The following is a 19,710-nucleotide window of genomic DNA, read 5'->3' as shown; positions in this document are numbered from 1 at the left end:
TATGTTGAGAAATTTCCCTTCAATATCTTTTTGTTTGTGATGTCACAGTGTCCTAATGTATATTGTTTGAAACTTCACTTATGCATGAGTTTTTTGTTTAGATGAAAATGGATCATAGTCGGGAGATTTAATACCTATCTATTAAGCAGTATTTAATCAGTATTGACCAATCATATGAACATTTTGTATTGGTTTAAAGTCATTATAGTTTGGATATTACAAACTTTTAATATAATATGAGTATCTTCACAAACTTTGAGAGACTTTCAGTAAACATTACAAGTCTTTTGCATACAAAAGTATTTTTAATAAACTAAAAAAAATTATGTGAAAACGTTGTCTTTTTTATTAGTCTGAGTGCAATGTGATTTTTGTGTGACTATTAAAAATACTTTTCTTTTTCTCAAAAGTTTGAAATTTCATTTATATAATATCTAAAATTTCCTAAATATGTTTCAAATGTTTATCTTCAATAAAACTTTATATTTTCTCCATCTTAATTCTATACAAGGTTGGACAAATTGACCAACCTTGTAACCACCAAAAATTTAAATTGCAATTTTTTTATTTTTAGAATATGTTCAACTTCTGATATGAAATTACATTTGTTTATCCTAAATAGTTTTAAACTCATAATTTTATAGATTTATTTATACTTATATTTTGTTTATTTATTCTTTAAATTGTGTTTAACTACTATTTTGTACAATTGTAAGTGATAAATCAATTGGGGAATGTCTGATTTTCTATATGATAGCTCTGTAACCAAATAAGCTACAACTTATGCTTTGTCTCAGTGATCATTTTATAGTGAGTAATTTACATTAAATTTGCTTACTTATTGGAGGGATGATCAATAAATTAGAGAAGAGGAGATGCCTAAATAAAAAAAATCACATTTTTCTCATTAGGGTAAATTCAGAATTTTTAAAATTTTTCCTTATAAAATTGATAATTTAAAACTTATACATTATTAAAATGCAGATTATTAACTAGGAGTTTATACCATTCTATTTGGTATAATATGAAAAAATAATTTGGTCAAATTTTGAATGCAAGTCACTAAAAACCTTGTGACATGTGCAATAAAGGATGCTATGACAAGAGGGCTAAGCTGAACAAGAAAAACTATCCATTAATGGCACTGTGTTAAAGTTTTTAGTTACATAAAAATATGACTTGTAGTGCATCTTTCTTACTCCAGTGTTTAATGTAAATGTGTGGCCTAAAATTATGCTAATGTAACTGTACCTGTATGTTTAATGTTAGAGACTTGTTTTTCTCCACCTAGATCTGTATGAAGCTGAACAGCTGCTTAAAGAAGTCGATATCCATACAGTGACTGGGCTTTTGAAGTTATATCTTAGGGAATTACCTGAGGCTCCATTCACAGATAATCTGTATCGCATGTTCTTTGAAGCTTTTAGTAAGTAACTGATAAAATCTAGCATGTAAATTAACAAACAATGAATTAGAAGCATAATTAAAGTTATTTTACATAGAGAACATGTTGCATATTTCTACAGCACGCTGATTTGTGTGTTTCAGCTGTGATATACAGCTAAGCACATGGCATTTATATATGCAAAGGAAAAAGATGCAAGAGTTTGTAATATGTAGGAATATTGTCATGTGACAACAGTGAGGTTTATAACAGATTTGCAAATATAAAAAAAGAAAGGGCTTGTTAAGTGTTTAACTAAGAGCTTGGTGAATACACTGTCATGGTATAGTGAGAGACACGTAGTCTTAATTTCTGTTTGGTATAAACAGTTTCTTTTCAGTTTTCTTTTTTTATGGGGTTGATGGTGGTGTAGGAAACAAATTCTTCCAAGAATATCATATAATCATATTGTTATTTGCATCTGATTTCCAAGAAATGCTGAGTTTTTCTTTGTATTTCTTGCCACATTTACACGAGATACTATATATACACCTTACATTTGTTTCTTTGGTAAAAGTTGTTTCAAATTAAATGACAAGAAACTTGTTTTGTATGAAGTTTTAAATTAATATTTTTAAGTAAAAGAGTAAACTAATTTTATTTAGTAACTTAAAAATTATATGCCAAGTTATATCATACCCAAAGACCAATATTCTGTTGAGACATGCACTTTCTCTAAATAAAATAATTTTCATTATGCTTATAAATTGTTATTTGTCAATTTACTATTGTAATAGTGTAACGTGTTTTTGTACACAAGTGCTAAGTGTAAAACTCTGTTAGTGGACAGTCACACTTTTAAGTAGAAACAGTTTCAACTAAGTACTAGTTTTGTATGCATCTCTGTTCAAGTTCAAACTCTACCAATATTTACTATAAAGCAGTGCCAGAGGCTTAGTCCTTCTATCAAGAGCAACCTTGCCTCTGTGTTTTCTGTTTCTGTGGCTATTGTACTAGTCACTTTCAGAAACAGATGTACATGCACATCCTGACATGCATTGCCTCCTTAGGGCAGAATTACCACCAATTATATCTGGGCACATCCTATTACAGCTTGTGTTACAATTTGGAATAATTAGTACACCTGAATGAAGATTATTTGTTTTCTCTCGATGCAATTTTTTTAGCTCATGTGTATAAAAGTGGTTTTATTACTTATCTGTATAATATCCCAGAATTTCCTTGGCCACATGTGGTTTCCTAGATATTTGATAAATTGCTTTGGTGTTCTGACCAAACATGAACTGTCCAATTATTTCCTTATCTTGCTGTTATGACCTAACAGCAGATAATCTGTCTGGTAGTATTTACAGCTCATGTCATTGTTTGTTAAATATTTTAAAGAATTTGTATTTAACATTTGCATATCTACTAATTTCCTTGAAAGGAGAGCAAAAGCTGTCTGGAGGGGTCACCTGTTTTAACTACTTACACCACTGTACAGTAGGGTGTTTTTCAGTAGGCAGTAAAATGATGTCCCATGAAGGATGCTTAACATTGCAATATGTACTGTTCTGATGTCAGTAAAGCATGCACGCCATGAATCGTAAGAAGAATTATGTATTCTGTAGACTGTAACACAGCATGAAATATGAATTTGAAAAACAAGAAAAAACATTTTTTTGTTTAGTATTTATTTTATTTATTCTTGAAACAACACTTTCTGACACTGTTCAAGTTTATCTGTTTTTATTAATTTAGATATTAGCATTGTCTTCATTAAAAATTTTGCTCATGTTTATAAAGGTTTGCAAGATAAAGAAGCAAGGAAAAGAGGACTGTTATCTCTATTCCAGTCTCTTCCAGAAATCAACAGAGAAGTCATTTTAAAACTGATTAATCATATGGTGAAGTAAGTTTAGTAAGGACCATTCTAGCACACTAAGCATCTCTCTGAACCATTTCATTCCATAATGTTTTGTCAGTGGTGATTTTTGAAAATTAAATACTCAGTATTGGTATAATTTTGCAAGAGAAATAATTTTTGATTTTAAAATGTCACCAATAGTGACTTACAAATGGTTAAAGTAGAAGTTATGTGTTAGTCATGTATGGTTCAATTTCATATTTGTTAGTCAACTCATTGCTAAAAACAACGTAGTTCTTGTGTCTGTTCCTGAGATTCTCATTACGTAAAATTTGTTTTCATTTGAAAGGCTTAGAATAGTTAAAGAAGAAAAAAAGTGTATGTATGTGTGTGTGTCTGTAATCATTTAATGCATTTGTGTTCCTGGTTAATCATCTGTAGTCACAACATTAAATCTTGTGATAATATCCCCCAAAATTATAATTTGAAATGCATGAGTAGGTAACTACAATTCTATAGTTTGTTTGTTTTAATTTTACGCAATGCTACATGAGGGCTGTCTGTGATAGTCGTCCCTACTTTAGCAGTGTAAGACTAGAGGGAAGGCAGCTAGTCATCACCACTCACCATTAACTTTTAGGTTACTCTTTTATGAACGAATAGTGGAATTGGTCATCACATTATAACATCTCCCACAACTGAAAGGGGAGTTTATGTTTGGTGTGATGAAGATTTGAACCTGTGACTCAGATTATGAATCAAACTCCCTAACCATTTGGCCAATTCTATAGTCAATTACTACAAAACCAATTTAAACCACTAGTTAAATTTTATCAAATTCTGTTTTATTGGCCACCTACATCTGAGTTGTTCAACTGGCAAGCTACTTCTTGATCGTGAAACAGCTCTGACCAACCACTATTTAAAAATTTTAAATTTACCTTGAAAGAAGAGCTTATTTATTGTTCAAAAATAAGTTGTTTTTTATTATTTTTCAGTTGGTAAACTTGTCCTAAATTTTTCGTGGTTTACTGGGTCTTGGTTATCCTAAACTGTGAAACAAAGTGATAGACAGGAATATTAAAATTTGAACTTTTTTAAAGTATAAATGTTAATCTGAAGATGACCTAAGGATGTTGAAACGTTGTTTTTAACTTTATTTTAGTAAAAATTTTAATACCCATACCAGCCATTTTGGGATATGTTTTGTAAATGTCATTGTTATTTCAGTTTTTTCCAACAAAAGTTTTGTACATGTACACATGAATAAATTTTTCCTTTTCTTTTAATATTGTTTTTTAATCTTTGTTGTTTTTAGCATGTCTTCATTTGAACGGTCAGCATTAAACCACATTTATTTTAATTTAAATAAATAAATTAAAATTATTAATTTAAACATACTGTGGTTTGATGGTATCTGTTGTAGAGTTTTAATAGGTATCAGTTCTTTCCTATTTTGAAGACTTGATTTGGATATTAATATTGCAATTACTGTTTGAAAACATATGATAAATAATTTTGAAAAACTTACCTCATGAATTTTTATTAGGTAGTAGTAGTTATTGCTAATCAAATTTAGATTGCAAGATTTGACACCTTGGCATATGAAGGTACGGGTCAGTTTATGCTGTCATTATTTGTAAAATCCATCTAATCTAACACCTAGATTTTTTTCAACAAAACTTAAATAACACACATAATTTTAGTTTTGACTTTAACATTTTTAATTAATTACAGAGTTAATCAGCATGAAAATAACAACAAGATGTCTCTACATAACCTGGCCACAGTTTTTGGACCAAATATCTTGCGGCCAGCTCAAAACACTTCAGGTGCAAAGTCTGTGGACCTCCTAACAGCAAGTACGGTAGATGTGATGGCTCAAGCAGGAATTCTGTATTTCTTTTTAAAAAGAAGAGCAGCAGGGCTCCCTCTAACTGTTGAATCCAGTAAATAATTTAGCTGTTGTTATAGCAGCAACTCCAGACGTTATGAATGAATGAGTGGAAGCAGCAATTATAAGCTTGAAGTTTTTGTTTTTTATTAACTTAAGTAAATTTGGATGTTAGCATTTAAACTACTTTAACCATACTAGGTTTTAAGATTGATGAATAATTTGGTTAAGCTTAAGACAGTTTTGTTAATTTTTCATTTAAATGCTTGTTCTCTTGGTATAAATCCAACTGAATGAGCATTTAAAAATGTAACAGATATATGTATAGAGTATATTAGGGTTTACATGTAATTATCTGAGAATTTAATATAGGGCCCAGCAAGTCACAAAATTTTGTTTTAATTGAATTGTCTCAAAATACTCAAATCAAACTAAAGAATGGATCTATTCCCAAATCTCGATTTGCAATTGAATCGAGTTCCAAAGTTTCGCATGACCCTGATTTCACACGTATGTTACCAGATAGAGCATTTGTAACCATTATATATCTATAAACAAGAAACAAGTTTCTGCCGAGTAATAAAATAAACCTTATATCTGTTTTCAATTTTTTGCCAAACAGTTTCCAGTAAGTTAATGTACTTATCTTCAACAAATCCTGAGTAACCATGTGATCTTGCATCAAAGTCTTACCAGGATTCATTGTGCACCACAGTGTATGTTCACTTTAAGGTTTTTTCTGAGGTATTATATTTCATTCATTCAGATCTATGCTCTAATTAGTGGAGAAACAGGGTCAGTTATCAGCTGTCACCTATTTTTAGATGTGTAAAGTACTACCTGCAAAAAGAAAGTATACTTCATAAACACAATTGAAACCATGCAAGAAAGTGAAAATCTAATGCTTGAATGTTCCATATGGCCATTAATGCTTCTACTTTCAACACATACAGTTAACTCTGTCTGTTATTTTCTTTGAGGTAGCACTCAAGTAATATAGGAGTTTCTCTCTCTTTTTTTGTCCAAGTCTTTTCTCTATTTTTAGCACTTTTTCAGTGTTCTTCACTGCATTTTTATTTTCTTCTTGGTATTCTTAATTTAACCTGATGCCACAGGCTGTTCGTCAAAGTATTTCATTGAAATAACATTGGCAAGTCTTAAGAGTTCCCTCTGGTTTCTCTTCTTTGAGCATTTTTCTGTTATTTCAGTGATAACCTTTCTACCATCATGCAAAGTCTGAACCATTTTAATTTTTCTGCAGCTCTCTGTATATTTTGGATGAATATTGACAAGATAAGTAGCAGTCTTGTCACTCACTGTCTCTTTCTTTGCCATACTGTTCATAATAGACAGTAAAAAGTCTTTCACTTTTTTGTTTTCACATGATCTAAAGGTTGCTGTGGCTAAAGTTACTGTAGAAACCTTCTGAAGACTACGTTGATAGAGGAAAGAAATGCTATCTGGTTACTTTTTATTATTCTGCTGTAGTTTAAAGCTAATTCTCTTGTACCTTTTGTTCTGCTCTGTGAGTTAGAACAAGAACAAACAAGCTACTGTTGTTAAGCTTACAATATGCCTGAAAATCAGTAAAATATTCCTGCTTGCATGGAGGTCTCTTAAGCCAGGAATGCACTGCAAATAGCAGTTCTTCAATATTGGCACCATAGGCAGAATATCCAGCTCCTGGTCCATTATGGGCAGAAATGGATAAAGCAGGAAACCATCAGGCTTAGGCCTTTCAAGCCAGTCTTTGTAAGGTTTTCATCCAAATACTTCCAAATCGTATTAATAATCATACCTTTTGAAGACAAACTAAATAGTTCGTGAGTTTAGGAACTTGAGATCCTCACCAGATGTAACCAATACTACTATGTATACATCATGGACATATCTAACATATAAAAGCTTGAGGAATTAAACAACAACTTGGTTTTTTTCCTTAACAGGTAGCACAGGAGAGACACCATTTTTTATCTGTACTTGTCGTTTTTTTGTGAGTAACAGTAAATGCAGAATCACTCATTTTTTAAAACTCTTTTTCAATCTGTTTGTTAAGATTAATAGGTCAAAGCCATCTAATGATAAGTAAAACATATTTAATCTTCTAAGGATGAATTCTGTAGAAGATGAGTGTGTAAACATTCTTTAAAAGGAGCTAGGAAGGCCTTCACGTGAAGACAGCTAAGAATCCATTTTGTGTGACTTTTTAACATCCACAGTATTTCAACAGTTGTGACTGGATCTGTTTGTCATGAAGTCTTTACTGTTAGTAATTTATAACAACTAGTTAAATTGGTGCATTTTGAATGTTAAAGGTGTTCTTTGGTGGGAGACAAATATGAGAAAGTTTGTCCAAGTGCACTACATACTTGTGCTTTTTTGCCATTGTTACATAGCCTCATTTGTGACACTCCACTACTGGAAATATAAAGAAAAGTTTCATAGTAATTACTCAACATGATTCATTCCTGTTACAATCCTCAGTGGTTTGATTCAGCCATGGGGAAATATGTGTTGAATAGGGAATTTTTTACAGTTCACAAGGATAGATATGGCTTTGTCCAAATTGACAAATCATTAAAACTTGTCTCACAACATTAGGAGATGTTTAAGTTTCACCTGGTAAGAGCTTGCATATTCTAATCATTCTTATTTAGAAATATAATGTTGGTTTTTCATTCAGAATTTGATAAAATTGTGTATTTACTAAGAGACATGTCAGATCTTAAAATATTTACTTTTATAACTTATGATAAACATTTTCAAGGTGTACAATCTCAGTACTGCTCGAATTACAATAATAAGCCTTGCAAGACAAATCTATTTTTAAAAGAGGACTGAAAGTCTCTCAGTTGATTCTTAAAAAAAACAAAAAATATTTTTGAAAATAGTTTTTATATATATCTAAATATTCATAGATGGTTCTAGAGAAATAGACATGATGACCTGTTTGAAACTTCTGATGCCTTACTTTATGGTCACTAAGTTATTGCATTAATAATTGGTGCAGGTGTTGTGCATTGAAAAGTTCATGGCTACAGTTAGAACAAAAATGCAGGAATATATATATGTTTTTGCAGCTGAAAATATGATTACAATCGAGTGTGCACATCTGATGAAATTATTCATTCTAATCTGTAAGTAAAATAGCTTGGACATTTTGTTTAATTAACTTTGCTCATTACTGGGTCTACATTTTTAATTCTGGTCAAGAGTTAATTTTTAACAAAAAATATTGGGCTTGCAAGTATGTCCTAAATTTATGGTGTCTTTAGGAAAAGTATGGGCATTTTTTCTCTCTCTGCATCTTTAAAATGTATATCTTAAAAACATCGAAGGTTTTGTAACTTTGTCTTTTCCTCCTAATCGACTTCTAATTTTTTTACATCTGGTCTTTACAGGCTTTGTTATATCTTTACTTATTCTGATAAATTTAATTACTCATCATTGATGGGTTTTATATTAACTGGATCATAATTTAATTAAAAGATATTTATAATTAAAAGATATCTGGACAGAGAATTCTTTCCAATTCAAATATCACAGGACAATGATGAAATGGGAGAGGCAAATACTTGCATGATAATTTCATAGTTTTCATTTGCTCTCTCACTTATTTTTTTAGTAAATAACCTACCACTCTTAATTTCTCACTAACACAAGACATAAAATGCCTTTTTATTGTTAATGGATACTCACTGATTTCTGATTATCCAGAATAAAGGAGTTGGTTATGGTGTTAGCCTCTGTCACATAGTTGTGATAATTCAGCGTGAATGGTTAAGAATATTGAACTATTTACGATAGCAATAAATTCCCATGTTGGAATGACAGTAAGAGTTCAATATTAAATTTTATTATATTGTATACTTAAGTGCTGAGTGAAGTGGCATAGACACTTGTTTGATTGTACCAACTGTTGTAAAATATTACTTCTGCTTGGCACTCTGCTAAACTGAAACTAACCTTTCTAAAATGTCGATTTTCAGTTTTAGAAGAGAAATATTGAAGTAACATTGTGTGTTAAAGACTTCCCATTTGAACTTGGTAGGAAACGATCCCATTAATAAATGGTACAATTGTTTAATATAAAGTGCACTAGTCTGTCATTAATATTTTGAAATATAACTCGTGTACAATATTGGTGGTGTTTTAATTAGTGTGATAATAATTCATGTTTTTTGGATACATGACTGTATAGTTTAATAAATACTTAATCTAGTTTTATAGCATGTAAATTTGTATATAAATACCTACCACAGCTAACGAAATATTTTGTAGCAGTTTTGATTCACAGATTCTTGTACAGCTAGTATTTTGAAGGATTAATAAAGATGTTTTATATCAAGTGTTTTATGTGCTTTCACTTCACAACAGTTTGGTTATTATACTCTAGGTCAAGACATTGTTGTGGTTATTATACCTCAGATACAGACATTGGTTATTATACTCTAGGTCCAGACATTGTTGACGTGGTTATTATACCTCAGATACAGACATTGTTGACGTGGTTATTATACTCTAGGTCCAGACATTGTTGACGTGGCTATTATACCTCAGATACAGACATTGTTGACGTGGTTATTATACTCTAGATACAGACATTGTTGACGTGGTTATTATACCCTAGATACAGACATTGTTGACGTGGTTATTATACCCTAGATACAGACATTGTTGACGTGGTTATTATACCCTAGATACAGACATTGTTGACGTGGTTATTATACCCTAGATATAGACATTGTTGACGTGGTTATTATACCCTAGATATAGACATTGTTGACGTGGTTATTATACCCTAGATACAGACATTGTTGACGTGGTTATTATACCCTAGATACAGACATTGTTGACGTGGTTATTATACCCTAGATACAGACATTGTTGACGTGGTTATTATACCCTAGATATAGACATTGTTGACGTGGTTATTATACCCTAGATACAGACATTGTTGACGTGGTTATTATACCCTAGATACAGACATTGTTGACGTGGTTATTATACCCTAGATATAGACATTGTTGACGTGGTTATTATACCCTAGATACAGACATTGTTGACGTGGTTATTATTCTCTAGATACAGACATTGTTGACGTGGTTATTATTCTCTAGATACAGACATTCTTTACATGGTTATTATGCTCAAGGTCTAGACATTGTTGACATGGTTATTATCCAGGCACTGTGGGCCTGGCATGGCCACGTAATTAAGGCACTCAACTCGTAATCCGAGGGTCGCGGGTTTAAATCCCCGTCACACCAAGCATGCTCACCCTTTTAGCTGTGGGGGTGTTATAATATGTCAATGAATCCCTCTATTCCTTGGTAAAAGAGTAGCCCAAGAGTTGGCAGTGGGTGGTGATGACTTGCTGCCTTCCCTCTAGTCCTACACTGCTAAATTAGGGATGGCTAGCACAGATAACCCTCATGTAGCTTTGCGAGAAATTCAAAAACAAAAAACAAACAAACTAGACATTGTTGACATGGTTATTATGCTCTAGATCCAGACATTGTTGACATGGTTATTGTACTCTAGATCCAGGTATTGTTGATGTGCTTCTTTTTACAGATGATGATTAACTGATTCTTAGAAAAAAATAAAGTTTTATAGTTAATATTTAATACCTATTTATCAAGATTTGTCAAAGGATTAAAGCTATGTAAAGGATTGAACATGGTAGGTTTAGAAGTTTGAGATCCAAGTTTCAGATCATGTTTTGTTTAAGCTACTGTTCATATTACAAATATTTTTAGTGTAAGATTTGCAACAATGTCTCCTAATGAACTTTTGCTAGAACAAAAAACACATAGTTTGTTTTAGCTTTGATCTGGTAGTATGAAACTACATTATTTGAAAGATAGTAATGTCACTCAGTATATGAAACTGCATTTTTGAAAGACAGGAATTTCAATAAATGTATGAAACTACATTCTTTGAAAAATAGGAATTTGACTTAATAATTTCCATATTTTTCTGTTGAGAAGAATCGTACATTTTAGCAAATAAGGAAGAGAAAGCACAGAACTGATAGAAAAAAATTTAGTCAGTTTGAAGTATCGTATGTGCATGAAAATTCGGAAAATAAATGACAGGGAATTGTTGTAAACTATATTTGTTCATTATTGTTACTTACACCATTAGAACAAATAAACATTTGTAATTTATCACAAGTGCTGCTACATTTAGTACATATGCTATTAATGCATTTCTTGTTTTTTTTCAATATATTCAGTACAAGTGCTATAAGCATATATGTTGTTTGGATTAAAATTTGGTAATAAAAGCTATTGTTACATGATATAATATTCTATTAATATGTGTGTATAACAGAGTTTAATGTGACTTTTAGTGAAGCACTTTATGCTGTTTTTATTCCTTGGATACTTCTTAACACGAAAAATATCTCTTCATTGTCTGAACTAAACATTTCCAAAATCTTGGACAGACTTGAGATAAGGTGCAAAATTTTTATATGTTTTACTCAATCTACAAAGTTCTAAACGTCAAAATATAGATGTATTTAGCAGGTACTTGTGGCCAGGGGCGTAGATCCTGAGGGTGGTGGTGGAAGGTAAACATCCCCCCTTCATTTTAGGTGGGGGGTATGGTGCATACAATTATCCCCCCCCTACAATTTGGTCTGTTGAATTGTTTTATTACATAACAGGCCTACAAATTGTGTTTGTTCTTGTGATTCTCGTGTTCTTACCAATCGAATTACATAATTAGGCCTAGATGGAGGCATTTTCAGTAGCCGAAATGTACATATTTAATATAGGCGTGCTTTTTAGCTTTTCGATCTCAGTGATAGTTCATAAGTATCAGTCAGTAGACCTAAGTATCGTGGCAACAAGATTTCTCTGTGATTGCATGTTTACAGTTTTCAGGTTCAAGTAATCGGAGATTACCAATTTGCAAATTGAACAGTTCACATAAGTTGTTGCAAAAATCATCCCCCTCCTCCCCCAACATCGGGTGTAAAAAATCTACGCCCCTGCTTGTAGCTAATGTTTCTATTTGTACGTGAGATGCTTTGTTCGTCAGTTTGAGTAATCATTTAAATCGTGCTACACTAACGAAGCGGAGACCTTGACTTATCTGCAACGCCCTAGTTCAGTGAAAAATTCTAATACCCAGGATTTCCTTTTATTAATAAGTTGTTTTTTGTTTTTTTTTCATTCATTTCTTGGTGATCAAGGCGCTCGAGTCTACTGCAGCCGTGGGGGGAATTATGATGTGACTATCTCGCCGTTCATTGGTTGATGGTGATAGCTAATTGCCTTATTTCTAGACTTTCACTGCTAACTTACGGTTGGCTAGCACAGATAGACCTCATGTGGATTTGGACAAAATTTAAAGCAAACTACACAAATGTTTATCGTGGAATGAGCCAAATAGCTTGATAGAGTGTAGTAGGAAGCAGAAATACTCCCAGTAGATAGTCTAAAGTAGACATTATAAAAATTAAAGTACAAATAACATATAAGAAATCTGCAAAGGTTTGTATAAAACTGAATGCTAGCAAATGTCAGAAGCCTAAAGTGAACTTTGTACACAATATAAAACTAAATTGAGATAAATAATAATTAAAACAGTCTGTACTGTCATTGAAAAACGTTCTTAAAATCTTTTCATATTAAATAATTTTTTGTTGTGCATTATTACATTTCACCCTATCTGAAACAAACTTTTTAAAAAATGTCTTTAAGAATTCGTTAAATGACCTGCTACCTATTATTGTGTATCACTCGCCAATACCATTCACTGAAGACTGTGAAAGTTACCCGATACTATATTGTACTATCATACTAACCATTTACTACAAAATTACTACATAGGCTTTTGAATAAGAGAAAAATAAAAACAAACCTGTTTAAAAAGATAAGTAATTTAGTTCAAAGTGTAAAACATAATTGGCCACAGCATGCTGAAACAGCAAAATTACTTTGTATTGGAAAGAGACTGAGATCACAACTCGAACCCAAGATGTTTAGTTAATAAGTCCAATGCTTTACTATTGAGCTTTCTAAAAGTACAAGCCATCCCTTTTCAAGATCCACTTTTAAGACTTCTTACTAACTTAGAAGACCTTATTTTACTATGAGTATGATCACCATACTACGTTATAATTAGGCGATTCGTAGGTTGATTTAGTACCACCCTACCAAATTGAACGAAGTCTGTTAGAGTAACATTTACTTTTAAATAAGCGAAAATAGCTTCCGAAATGAAACTCTTGAGTACAAGTTGCCCCCGTAAATATTCACTTATAAAGTTTATTATTAAGAGTGCTGTTGTAAAATCCTTCTCTTGCTGATGAAGATTATTCAAAATACACTCCACGCCCACTGTAACGAATTATTTTATTTCTTCATTCTACATTTCAACAATCTTGAACAGTCGTACACTGCCGTAACTTGTAGGCTTACGTTCCGAATGATATTAACGAATTCAAAATATATTAACTAACTTGTACAATGTGACTCACGAGAGCGATAGCAAACATAGATCCACACTGAGTGACTGAACTCTATCTTGAGAAAAATTAACACAGCTCAGAACTATATCGTATTTATAATTTAGTTTTGAATATGCTAGGGAAAAAAAAAGTCACATCCTCAGAAATTTCCAAGCGTTAAAAGCCTGTTTTATTAAACCTTTTATATGAATGCCATCATTAAAACCCGCGGCTCTCTTCATCTGACATCTGAGTAAAACGATGAAAATATAGCTTACAAAGATATGTGAATTATATTATACTATGAAAAAAGCGTTTAATGAGCTGATTTACCAGCACCTAATAAAAATATCCAAAATCTGTCATAAATTAACATTCATTTTAAAATTACATTTTGGTTCAACCAAAAAATAAATTTTAACAACTTTTATACTAATTGCCTGATTATAACGTAGTATAGCAAACATGTTGATAATAAAAAGCCTTAAGATAAAGAGGGGCGGCTTATATTCTAAAAAGCTCAGTGGTAAAACACTGGCCTTATTAGCCGGATATCTTGGGTTTAAATCCCTGTTACTTACCTGCTTTTTCACGTAAATATTTGTGTTAGTAAAGATAAATCCTCAGTGAATAAAAAAACAAAAAACATTCGTTTGCCCTTAGCAATATTTTACTAATAATATACACTACTTGTCAGTTAGTTATTTATTGCTAAATATAGCACAATTCAATAATTATGACCCCCCCAGTGGCTCAGCGGTATGTCTGTGGACTTATAACGCTAAAAATCGGGTTTCGATACCCGTGGTGGGCTGAGCACAGATAGCCCATTGAGTAGCTTTGTGATTAATTCAAAACAACTTAACTCTAATTATGTCTAAGCTACTGTCTCATATTGGATCCTAGTATGTAACAGTTTTTATTGATTCACTTCATTTTATTCACAGAGTAAGAGAAATGTTTTATAATTTCATTGAAATTTCTATTTCCTACATATACTATAAAATACCTCATTACCCAAACACTTTATCTTACTGATATACGAATTTGTGAATTACTTTGACAAGACGTGCTAATATACCATTGCCGTCTTTCTCTTGTTAAGAAGTTGTCAATCTTATGAATGTCTTGATGTGTGTGTGTTTTCTTATAGCAAAGCCACATCGGGCTATCTGCTGAGTCCACCGAGGGAAATCGAACCCCTGATTGTAGCGTTTTAAATCCGTAGACTTACCGGCGTATCAGCGAGGGGCGAATGTCTTGATAAAATGTTTGTGGTAAAACAAAGCGCAAGGCTAAACTAGTAAATGAACCTTCATAGCTACATAATGGGCTATTTGTTCTAGCACTACCTCTCTGTATCGAAACCTGATTTTAACGTTATAAGCCTATTGGCTTACCTCTTAGCTACCGGAGGGGATAAATGTCTGTTCTGAAGGTCTATTCTTATTATGCATGGGTTCTATGACCAAATTGCTCAGAATCAATACACTAGACATTGTCCATAGTAAACATTGTAACACAACATGGGATACTGTGATTTCCTCTTCTACACAGACACACCAATGACCCTGATTATTTACAGCTAATCTCATTCCACCTCCAGAACTGGACCAACTATATTCAAGTCTAAAGTATGTAGTTTATTTCCATTTGCCAGAATAAAGTTTTATACCTTTAGATATTACCTGAACAACCAATGAAAACACTACTGTTGACATATTTGCACAATATACGCTATTACGTACAATAATTCCTCCCAAGAAGAAAAAGTATCATTCCAAGTCTATACTTTTTATCTTAATAAACATTTATCACGTGTAGTTCATTCCCGTTTGCCAGAATAAAGCTTGTGTTAACTGGCTTGCGTGGTGGTTTTGTTCAGAGTGCCTGTTATACTGTGAGGTTTTCCAATATTTTGGCCACTTATGTATTAAAAGGAACTTTGTCACCTGTACACTCCAATAGGCACATACAAACATCCACTCAGCTATCAGAGAGCTATGCTAACTACTGCACATTTTGCATTTCTTGTATTTATACAATTCATTGACAAGTACCTTGTTTCCTGGAACTGTAAAAACAGTATTAACTTCCTGCTGTTTGATATTCTTTATCTGCTGTACCAGTGGTAAAAACTGATGTGTTTGTCCACTTTGTTGCTCAGCAGGATATGATCATTTACTCATAACTAACCTAAAATTTCACACACAAAGACGGTACTTTACTCCTTCTTACCAAGATGGTATCATGGTGAAGACACCAGTGGCATAGGTTACAGTTTATAAACAACGAATGATCACAAAAGCTCTGCCCATTTAATGGATGTCAGTGTGGTTACATCACAACTCTGAAATATGTGACTGGTTATTTGAACTTCAATTGGATTTGAAAGTAGGATAGTTTATTCAAGGTAAAGTCAGTGCAGCTGTAGCTACAGGCTTTTCATTTATTGTGGCCATCTAAAAGTTATATCTTAGTATCACATTATGACAGAGATCTTGGTAAAGGTAGAAAGATCTCTTAAACCCAAATGATGCTGTATCACCTCACTGGATAGCTTTTAAACAAAATTGTCAAGAAGGTATTCTCATGATATTTTGAGGTCATTGAAAGGTAATTCTAATCATGCAAATGGTATAGCTCATCAATGTAGGTTGTGAATTTTTCTGTGATTTGCCTTTTTCAACATTTGAATTCAGCCCATTGGATTGCTTTGTCTTTCACTGGGTCGAACATCTGCTATAACTCAGTAATGGCTGTCTTTCAGTCCCAGAATTGCTCCACTCATTCACATGTTCAATGTAGTTTAAACTTGGAATAAGATATTGCACAGCCTGTTCTGTTGTAAGTATGAGGGTCCTATAGAAGCTGCCTTGCCCAATCTCAGTTTTACTACACACTACACAATAACGATTATTCTCATTTCTTTGTACTTATCTCACATTGAGATTAATTCTCAATGGAAGAGCATGGACAGCCATTTAGAGTGCATCATCCACCAGTGGCTCTCCTTCCTAATTCATTGGCTGTAGCAAGAGAGAAATCGCGAATCTCTACATCTGCCATAAAAAATCATATTTTCAGGGAGTACTTCTTTTATTCTGACAATCTTCTCAGACAACAGTTTCTCCTAGGTGTCTGACTCTTTTCTCTTGATTGTAAGTAAATCTAGTTGCATAAAATGTTATTTATCTAACTCTGAATTCTTTTTAAACATATCACATGAGAGAAGAAGGGTAGTACATACTTCAATGGACATAACAAACTCTGCAAAATGATATTCTACCTGTGGCCATGACATCAAAAGTTTCTCTTTTCCATCCACTGATATAGTTTGGATGCCCCATGCATCAGTGCATAGCCTGGTGAAGACATCAGTGGCATAGGTTACAGTGCATAAACCAAAGATAAAGCAATATCAATATAATATATATTATGTATTTGTTTTATTTGTTTGTAGCTAAGTACAATGTATATTCAGGTGAGTTGAGTACATATTCTGAGAATAACATGTCACATGGTATTGCCAGTCTAACTCTATGAATACAAGGTTTATTCAAATCTAAGTCAATGAACACGGAGCAAAACATGAAAACCAAGATGAGCCCGAATAAAGCACGAAACCTTATATTTTCCAGTCCTACTAAATTCTTAGTCTGACACAATCGCATACACATTGGTTTTACGTTGAATACCTTAACAAATATTATTTTCTGTCTATTGCCTTCTGTTCGGTCCTTTTGTTTTATTTAGCACAAATCCAGTAAGCTCTTATGTATTATAACTTATCTCGGACGAGTCTCTGATTTATTATGTTGCGTACATTACGTATTAAGATTTCAAACAGGGATATTTTTTATTTTTATTTAGAAATTAATTAAATGTCGATACGTATTAAATTTATGATATATGCCAATAAGATTGATACATACAATTTTCTTTATCAGCACAAATATATTTTAATGTACAAACAACAATATGGTTTATAATAACGGTTATTACAGATACTAGTTTATATACAAAAGTTTTACAAACTCACAAACTATACTGAGTCTTCTTTCTGGTCTAGAACTGAATATTTTGTCGACCATCCAAGTTCACGACGAGCAAATTAATTCTGAGTTGCTATTGTCACACCTTGCTTAAGCTAGCTAGCTTGGTTAGCCTAACGCCGTTTATAAGCTGACTTTTACCGGTAGTTAATGTCCTCGTAGAAATACACGTTGAAATTTACTCACTGAAGTTGAATGGTTTGTAATGTTTGATATCTATAAATGTTTCTGGTCAAATTCTATAGTTTTTCGATTAATAAACGTTTATCACAATTATAGCTTCCGGGACTTATAGTATACTGACTAATAATTTTCTATCTGTCTTCCTGCACATCGGTTTATATACATTAAGTCGAGATTATCGAAAGTTCAACAATACTCGAAGACATCCTAGTGTTTTCGTAAAACATATATTGTTAATTCTTACACTCGAGAATCTTCTACAAATTTGGAGAACAGGCGGCATTTATACATTTCACATTTAACAGTATATGTTACATGCATTAAACTGAAACAAACGCAGGTATTAATATAAATGCACAACAGTAATTCTGTTATAGTTAGTATTACTTTGTAATTTCATATCGAGAATCAATCTTCTCTTTAGTTGGCTTATTCGATATAGTTCTCAGAATAAGTTGGTTCACCTGAATATACCACATAATTCTGTTAAATAAAAGGAGATCTGATCAAGAGATGAATTATAAAATAGCACTAAGTCTATGTATAACCGAGCCGTGATGCTGAATCAAATAACGATTATTATTATAACAGACGAAAAGCACAAACACAGTACATATTTTGTTTTTCTGGAGGGACTGATTGTAACTTTTACTGGACTCTTTCTCTGAGTTACTTTCCCTTTAAAATACTATTTCAGACTGACTAGGTCCAGCGTTTCAAGGAAAGACACATTTACTAAGACATCTATCACTGCTGCTCATGTGAGTGGTCATTTTCATGTCAATAGAGATGAGGCTCTAACCTTAAGATATTACCTGAAAAACCATTGAAGGACACTACTGTTGACATATTTGCACAATGTGCAGTATTGTATGCAATAATCTCCCCCATCTTGAGCAAAAACATTATCGTTCAAAATAAAGGGAGTTAAAAGGAAATCATCTTAACGGCTCTCTTCAACATGTGTTATATGATAAAACCTTCATATATATCAACTATACGTTAGATTCAGAATGAATAATATAATATTACAATAAAATAGAAACACATGGTATTTATATATGCTAGAAACTATGTTTATGGAAAGATAAAATTAACAATTATTTAAGCTGTGACACTTTTACTTATTTCTGTATTAAAAGTATCTTTTCACTAATTTCTTGTGGGTAGATAAGCACAGAGCTAAATGATGGATTATCTCTGCTGTGCCCACCATGAGTATCAAAACCAGGTTTTTATTGTCATAAACCTTCAAATTTCCCGCTGTGCTATTGGGAAGATAATTAATTATCTATTTGTTTTATTCGTTTGTTGCTAAGCACGAAGCTACGAATTGGATTATCTGTGTGGTGTTCACGATGACTCCAGGTTTTTAGGGTTATAAGTTATCAGACTTACTGTTGTGCCCCTGGGGACGGATTTATTATATACATATGATGAGTTAATTTCAATACTCTTAGATTTAAACCCTTTTCTTCAGTGAAAGAGGATAGCAAATAACTCAATGTGGCTTTGCTTTAAAGTTTAAAATAACCAATTAACTTTAAGAAAATGCTTAAGATGCAAAATTATACCTTGATTTGCCAAACATTCTAAATGTGTGTGTGCGTTTTTCTTATAGCGAAGCCACATCGGGCTATCTGCTGAGCCAACCGATAGGAATCGAACCTCTGATTGTAGCGTTGTAGGCATACTGTTGTACCAGCGGAGGGCAACATTCTAACTAATCACGTTAGAATTTACTGATATATTGCTAAAATGGTTTGTGTGTGTATATATATATATATATATATATATATGATCCTGATAGAAACAAGGTTTTATAATCAATGTATTTTTCTTTTCTTTTTTCTACTACAG

At 32.4% G+C, this 19,710-nt stretch overlaps 1 protein-coding gene across 1 annotated transcript in view; it reads left to right on the top strand.

Moving 5' to 3' along the window:
* The window catches only part of LOC143253754 (active breakpoint cluster region-related protein-like), an 88,893-nt gene extending 79,401 nt beyond the window's left edge, over positions 1–9,492 (top strand). The window contains exons 21-23 of the mRNA XM_076508072.1: positions 1,292–1,426; positions 3,191–3,296; positions 4,989–9,492. Of these exons, the coding sequence (XP_076364187.1) occupies positions 1,292–1,426; positions 3,191–3,296; positions 4,989–5,208 (461 nt within the window). The 3' untranslated portion in view covers positions 5,209–9,492. The remainder of the gene's footprint in view (positions 1–1,291; positions 1,427–3,190; positions 3,297–4,988) is intronic.
* Positions 9,493–19,710: the final 10,218 nt, after the last annotated feature.

Source organism: Tachypleus tridentatus, chromosome 6 (assembly GCF_004210375.1).
Source record: "Tachypleus tridentatus isolate NWPU-2018 chromosome 6, ASM421037v1, whole genome shotgun sequence".
NCBI classification, from domain to species: domain Eukaryota; kingdom Metazoa; phylum Arthropoda; class Merostomata; order Xiphosura; family Limulidae; genus Tachypleus; species Tachypleus tridentatus.
Note: the sequence above shows the minus strand (reverse complement) of the source record. Positions and strands in the feature narration are given on the sequence as shown.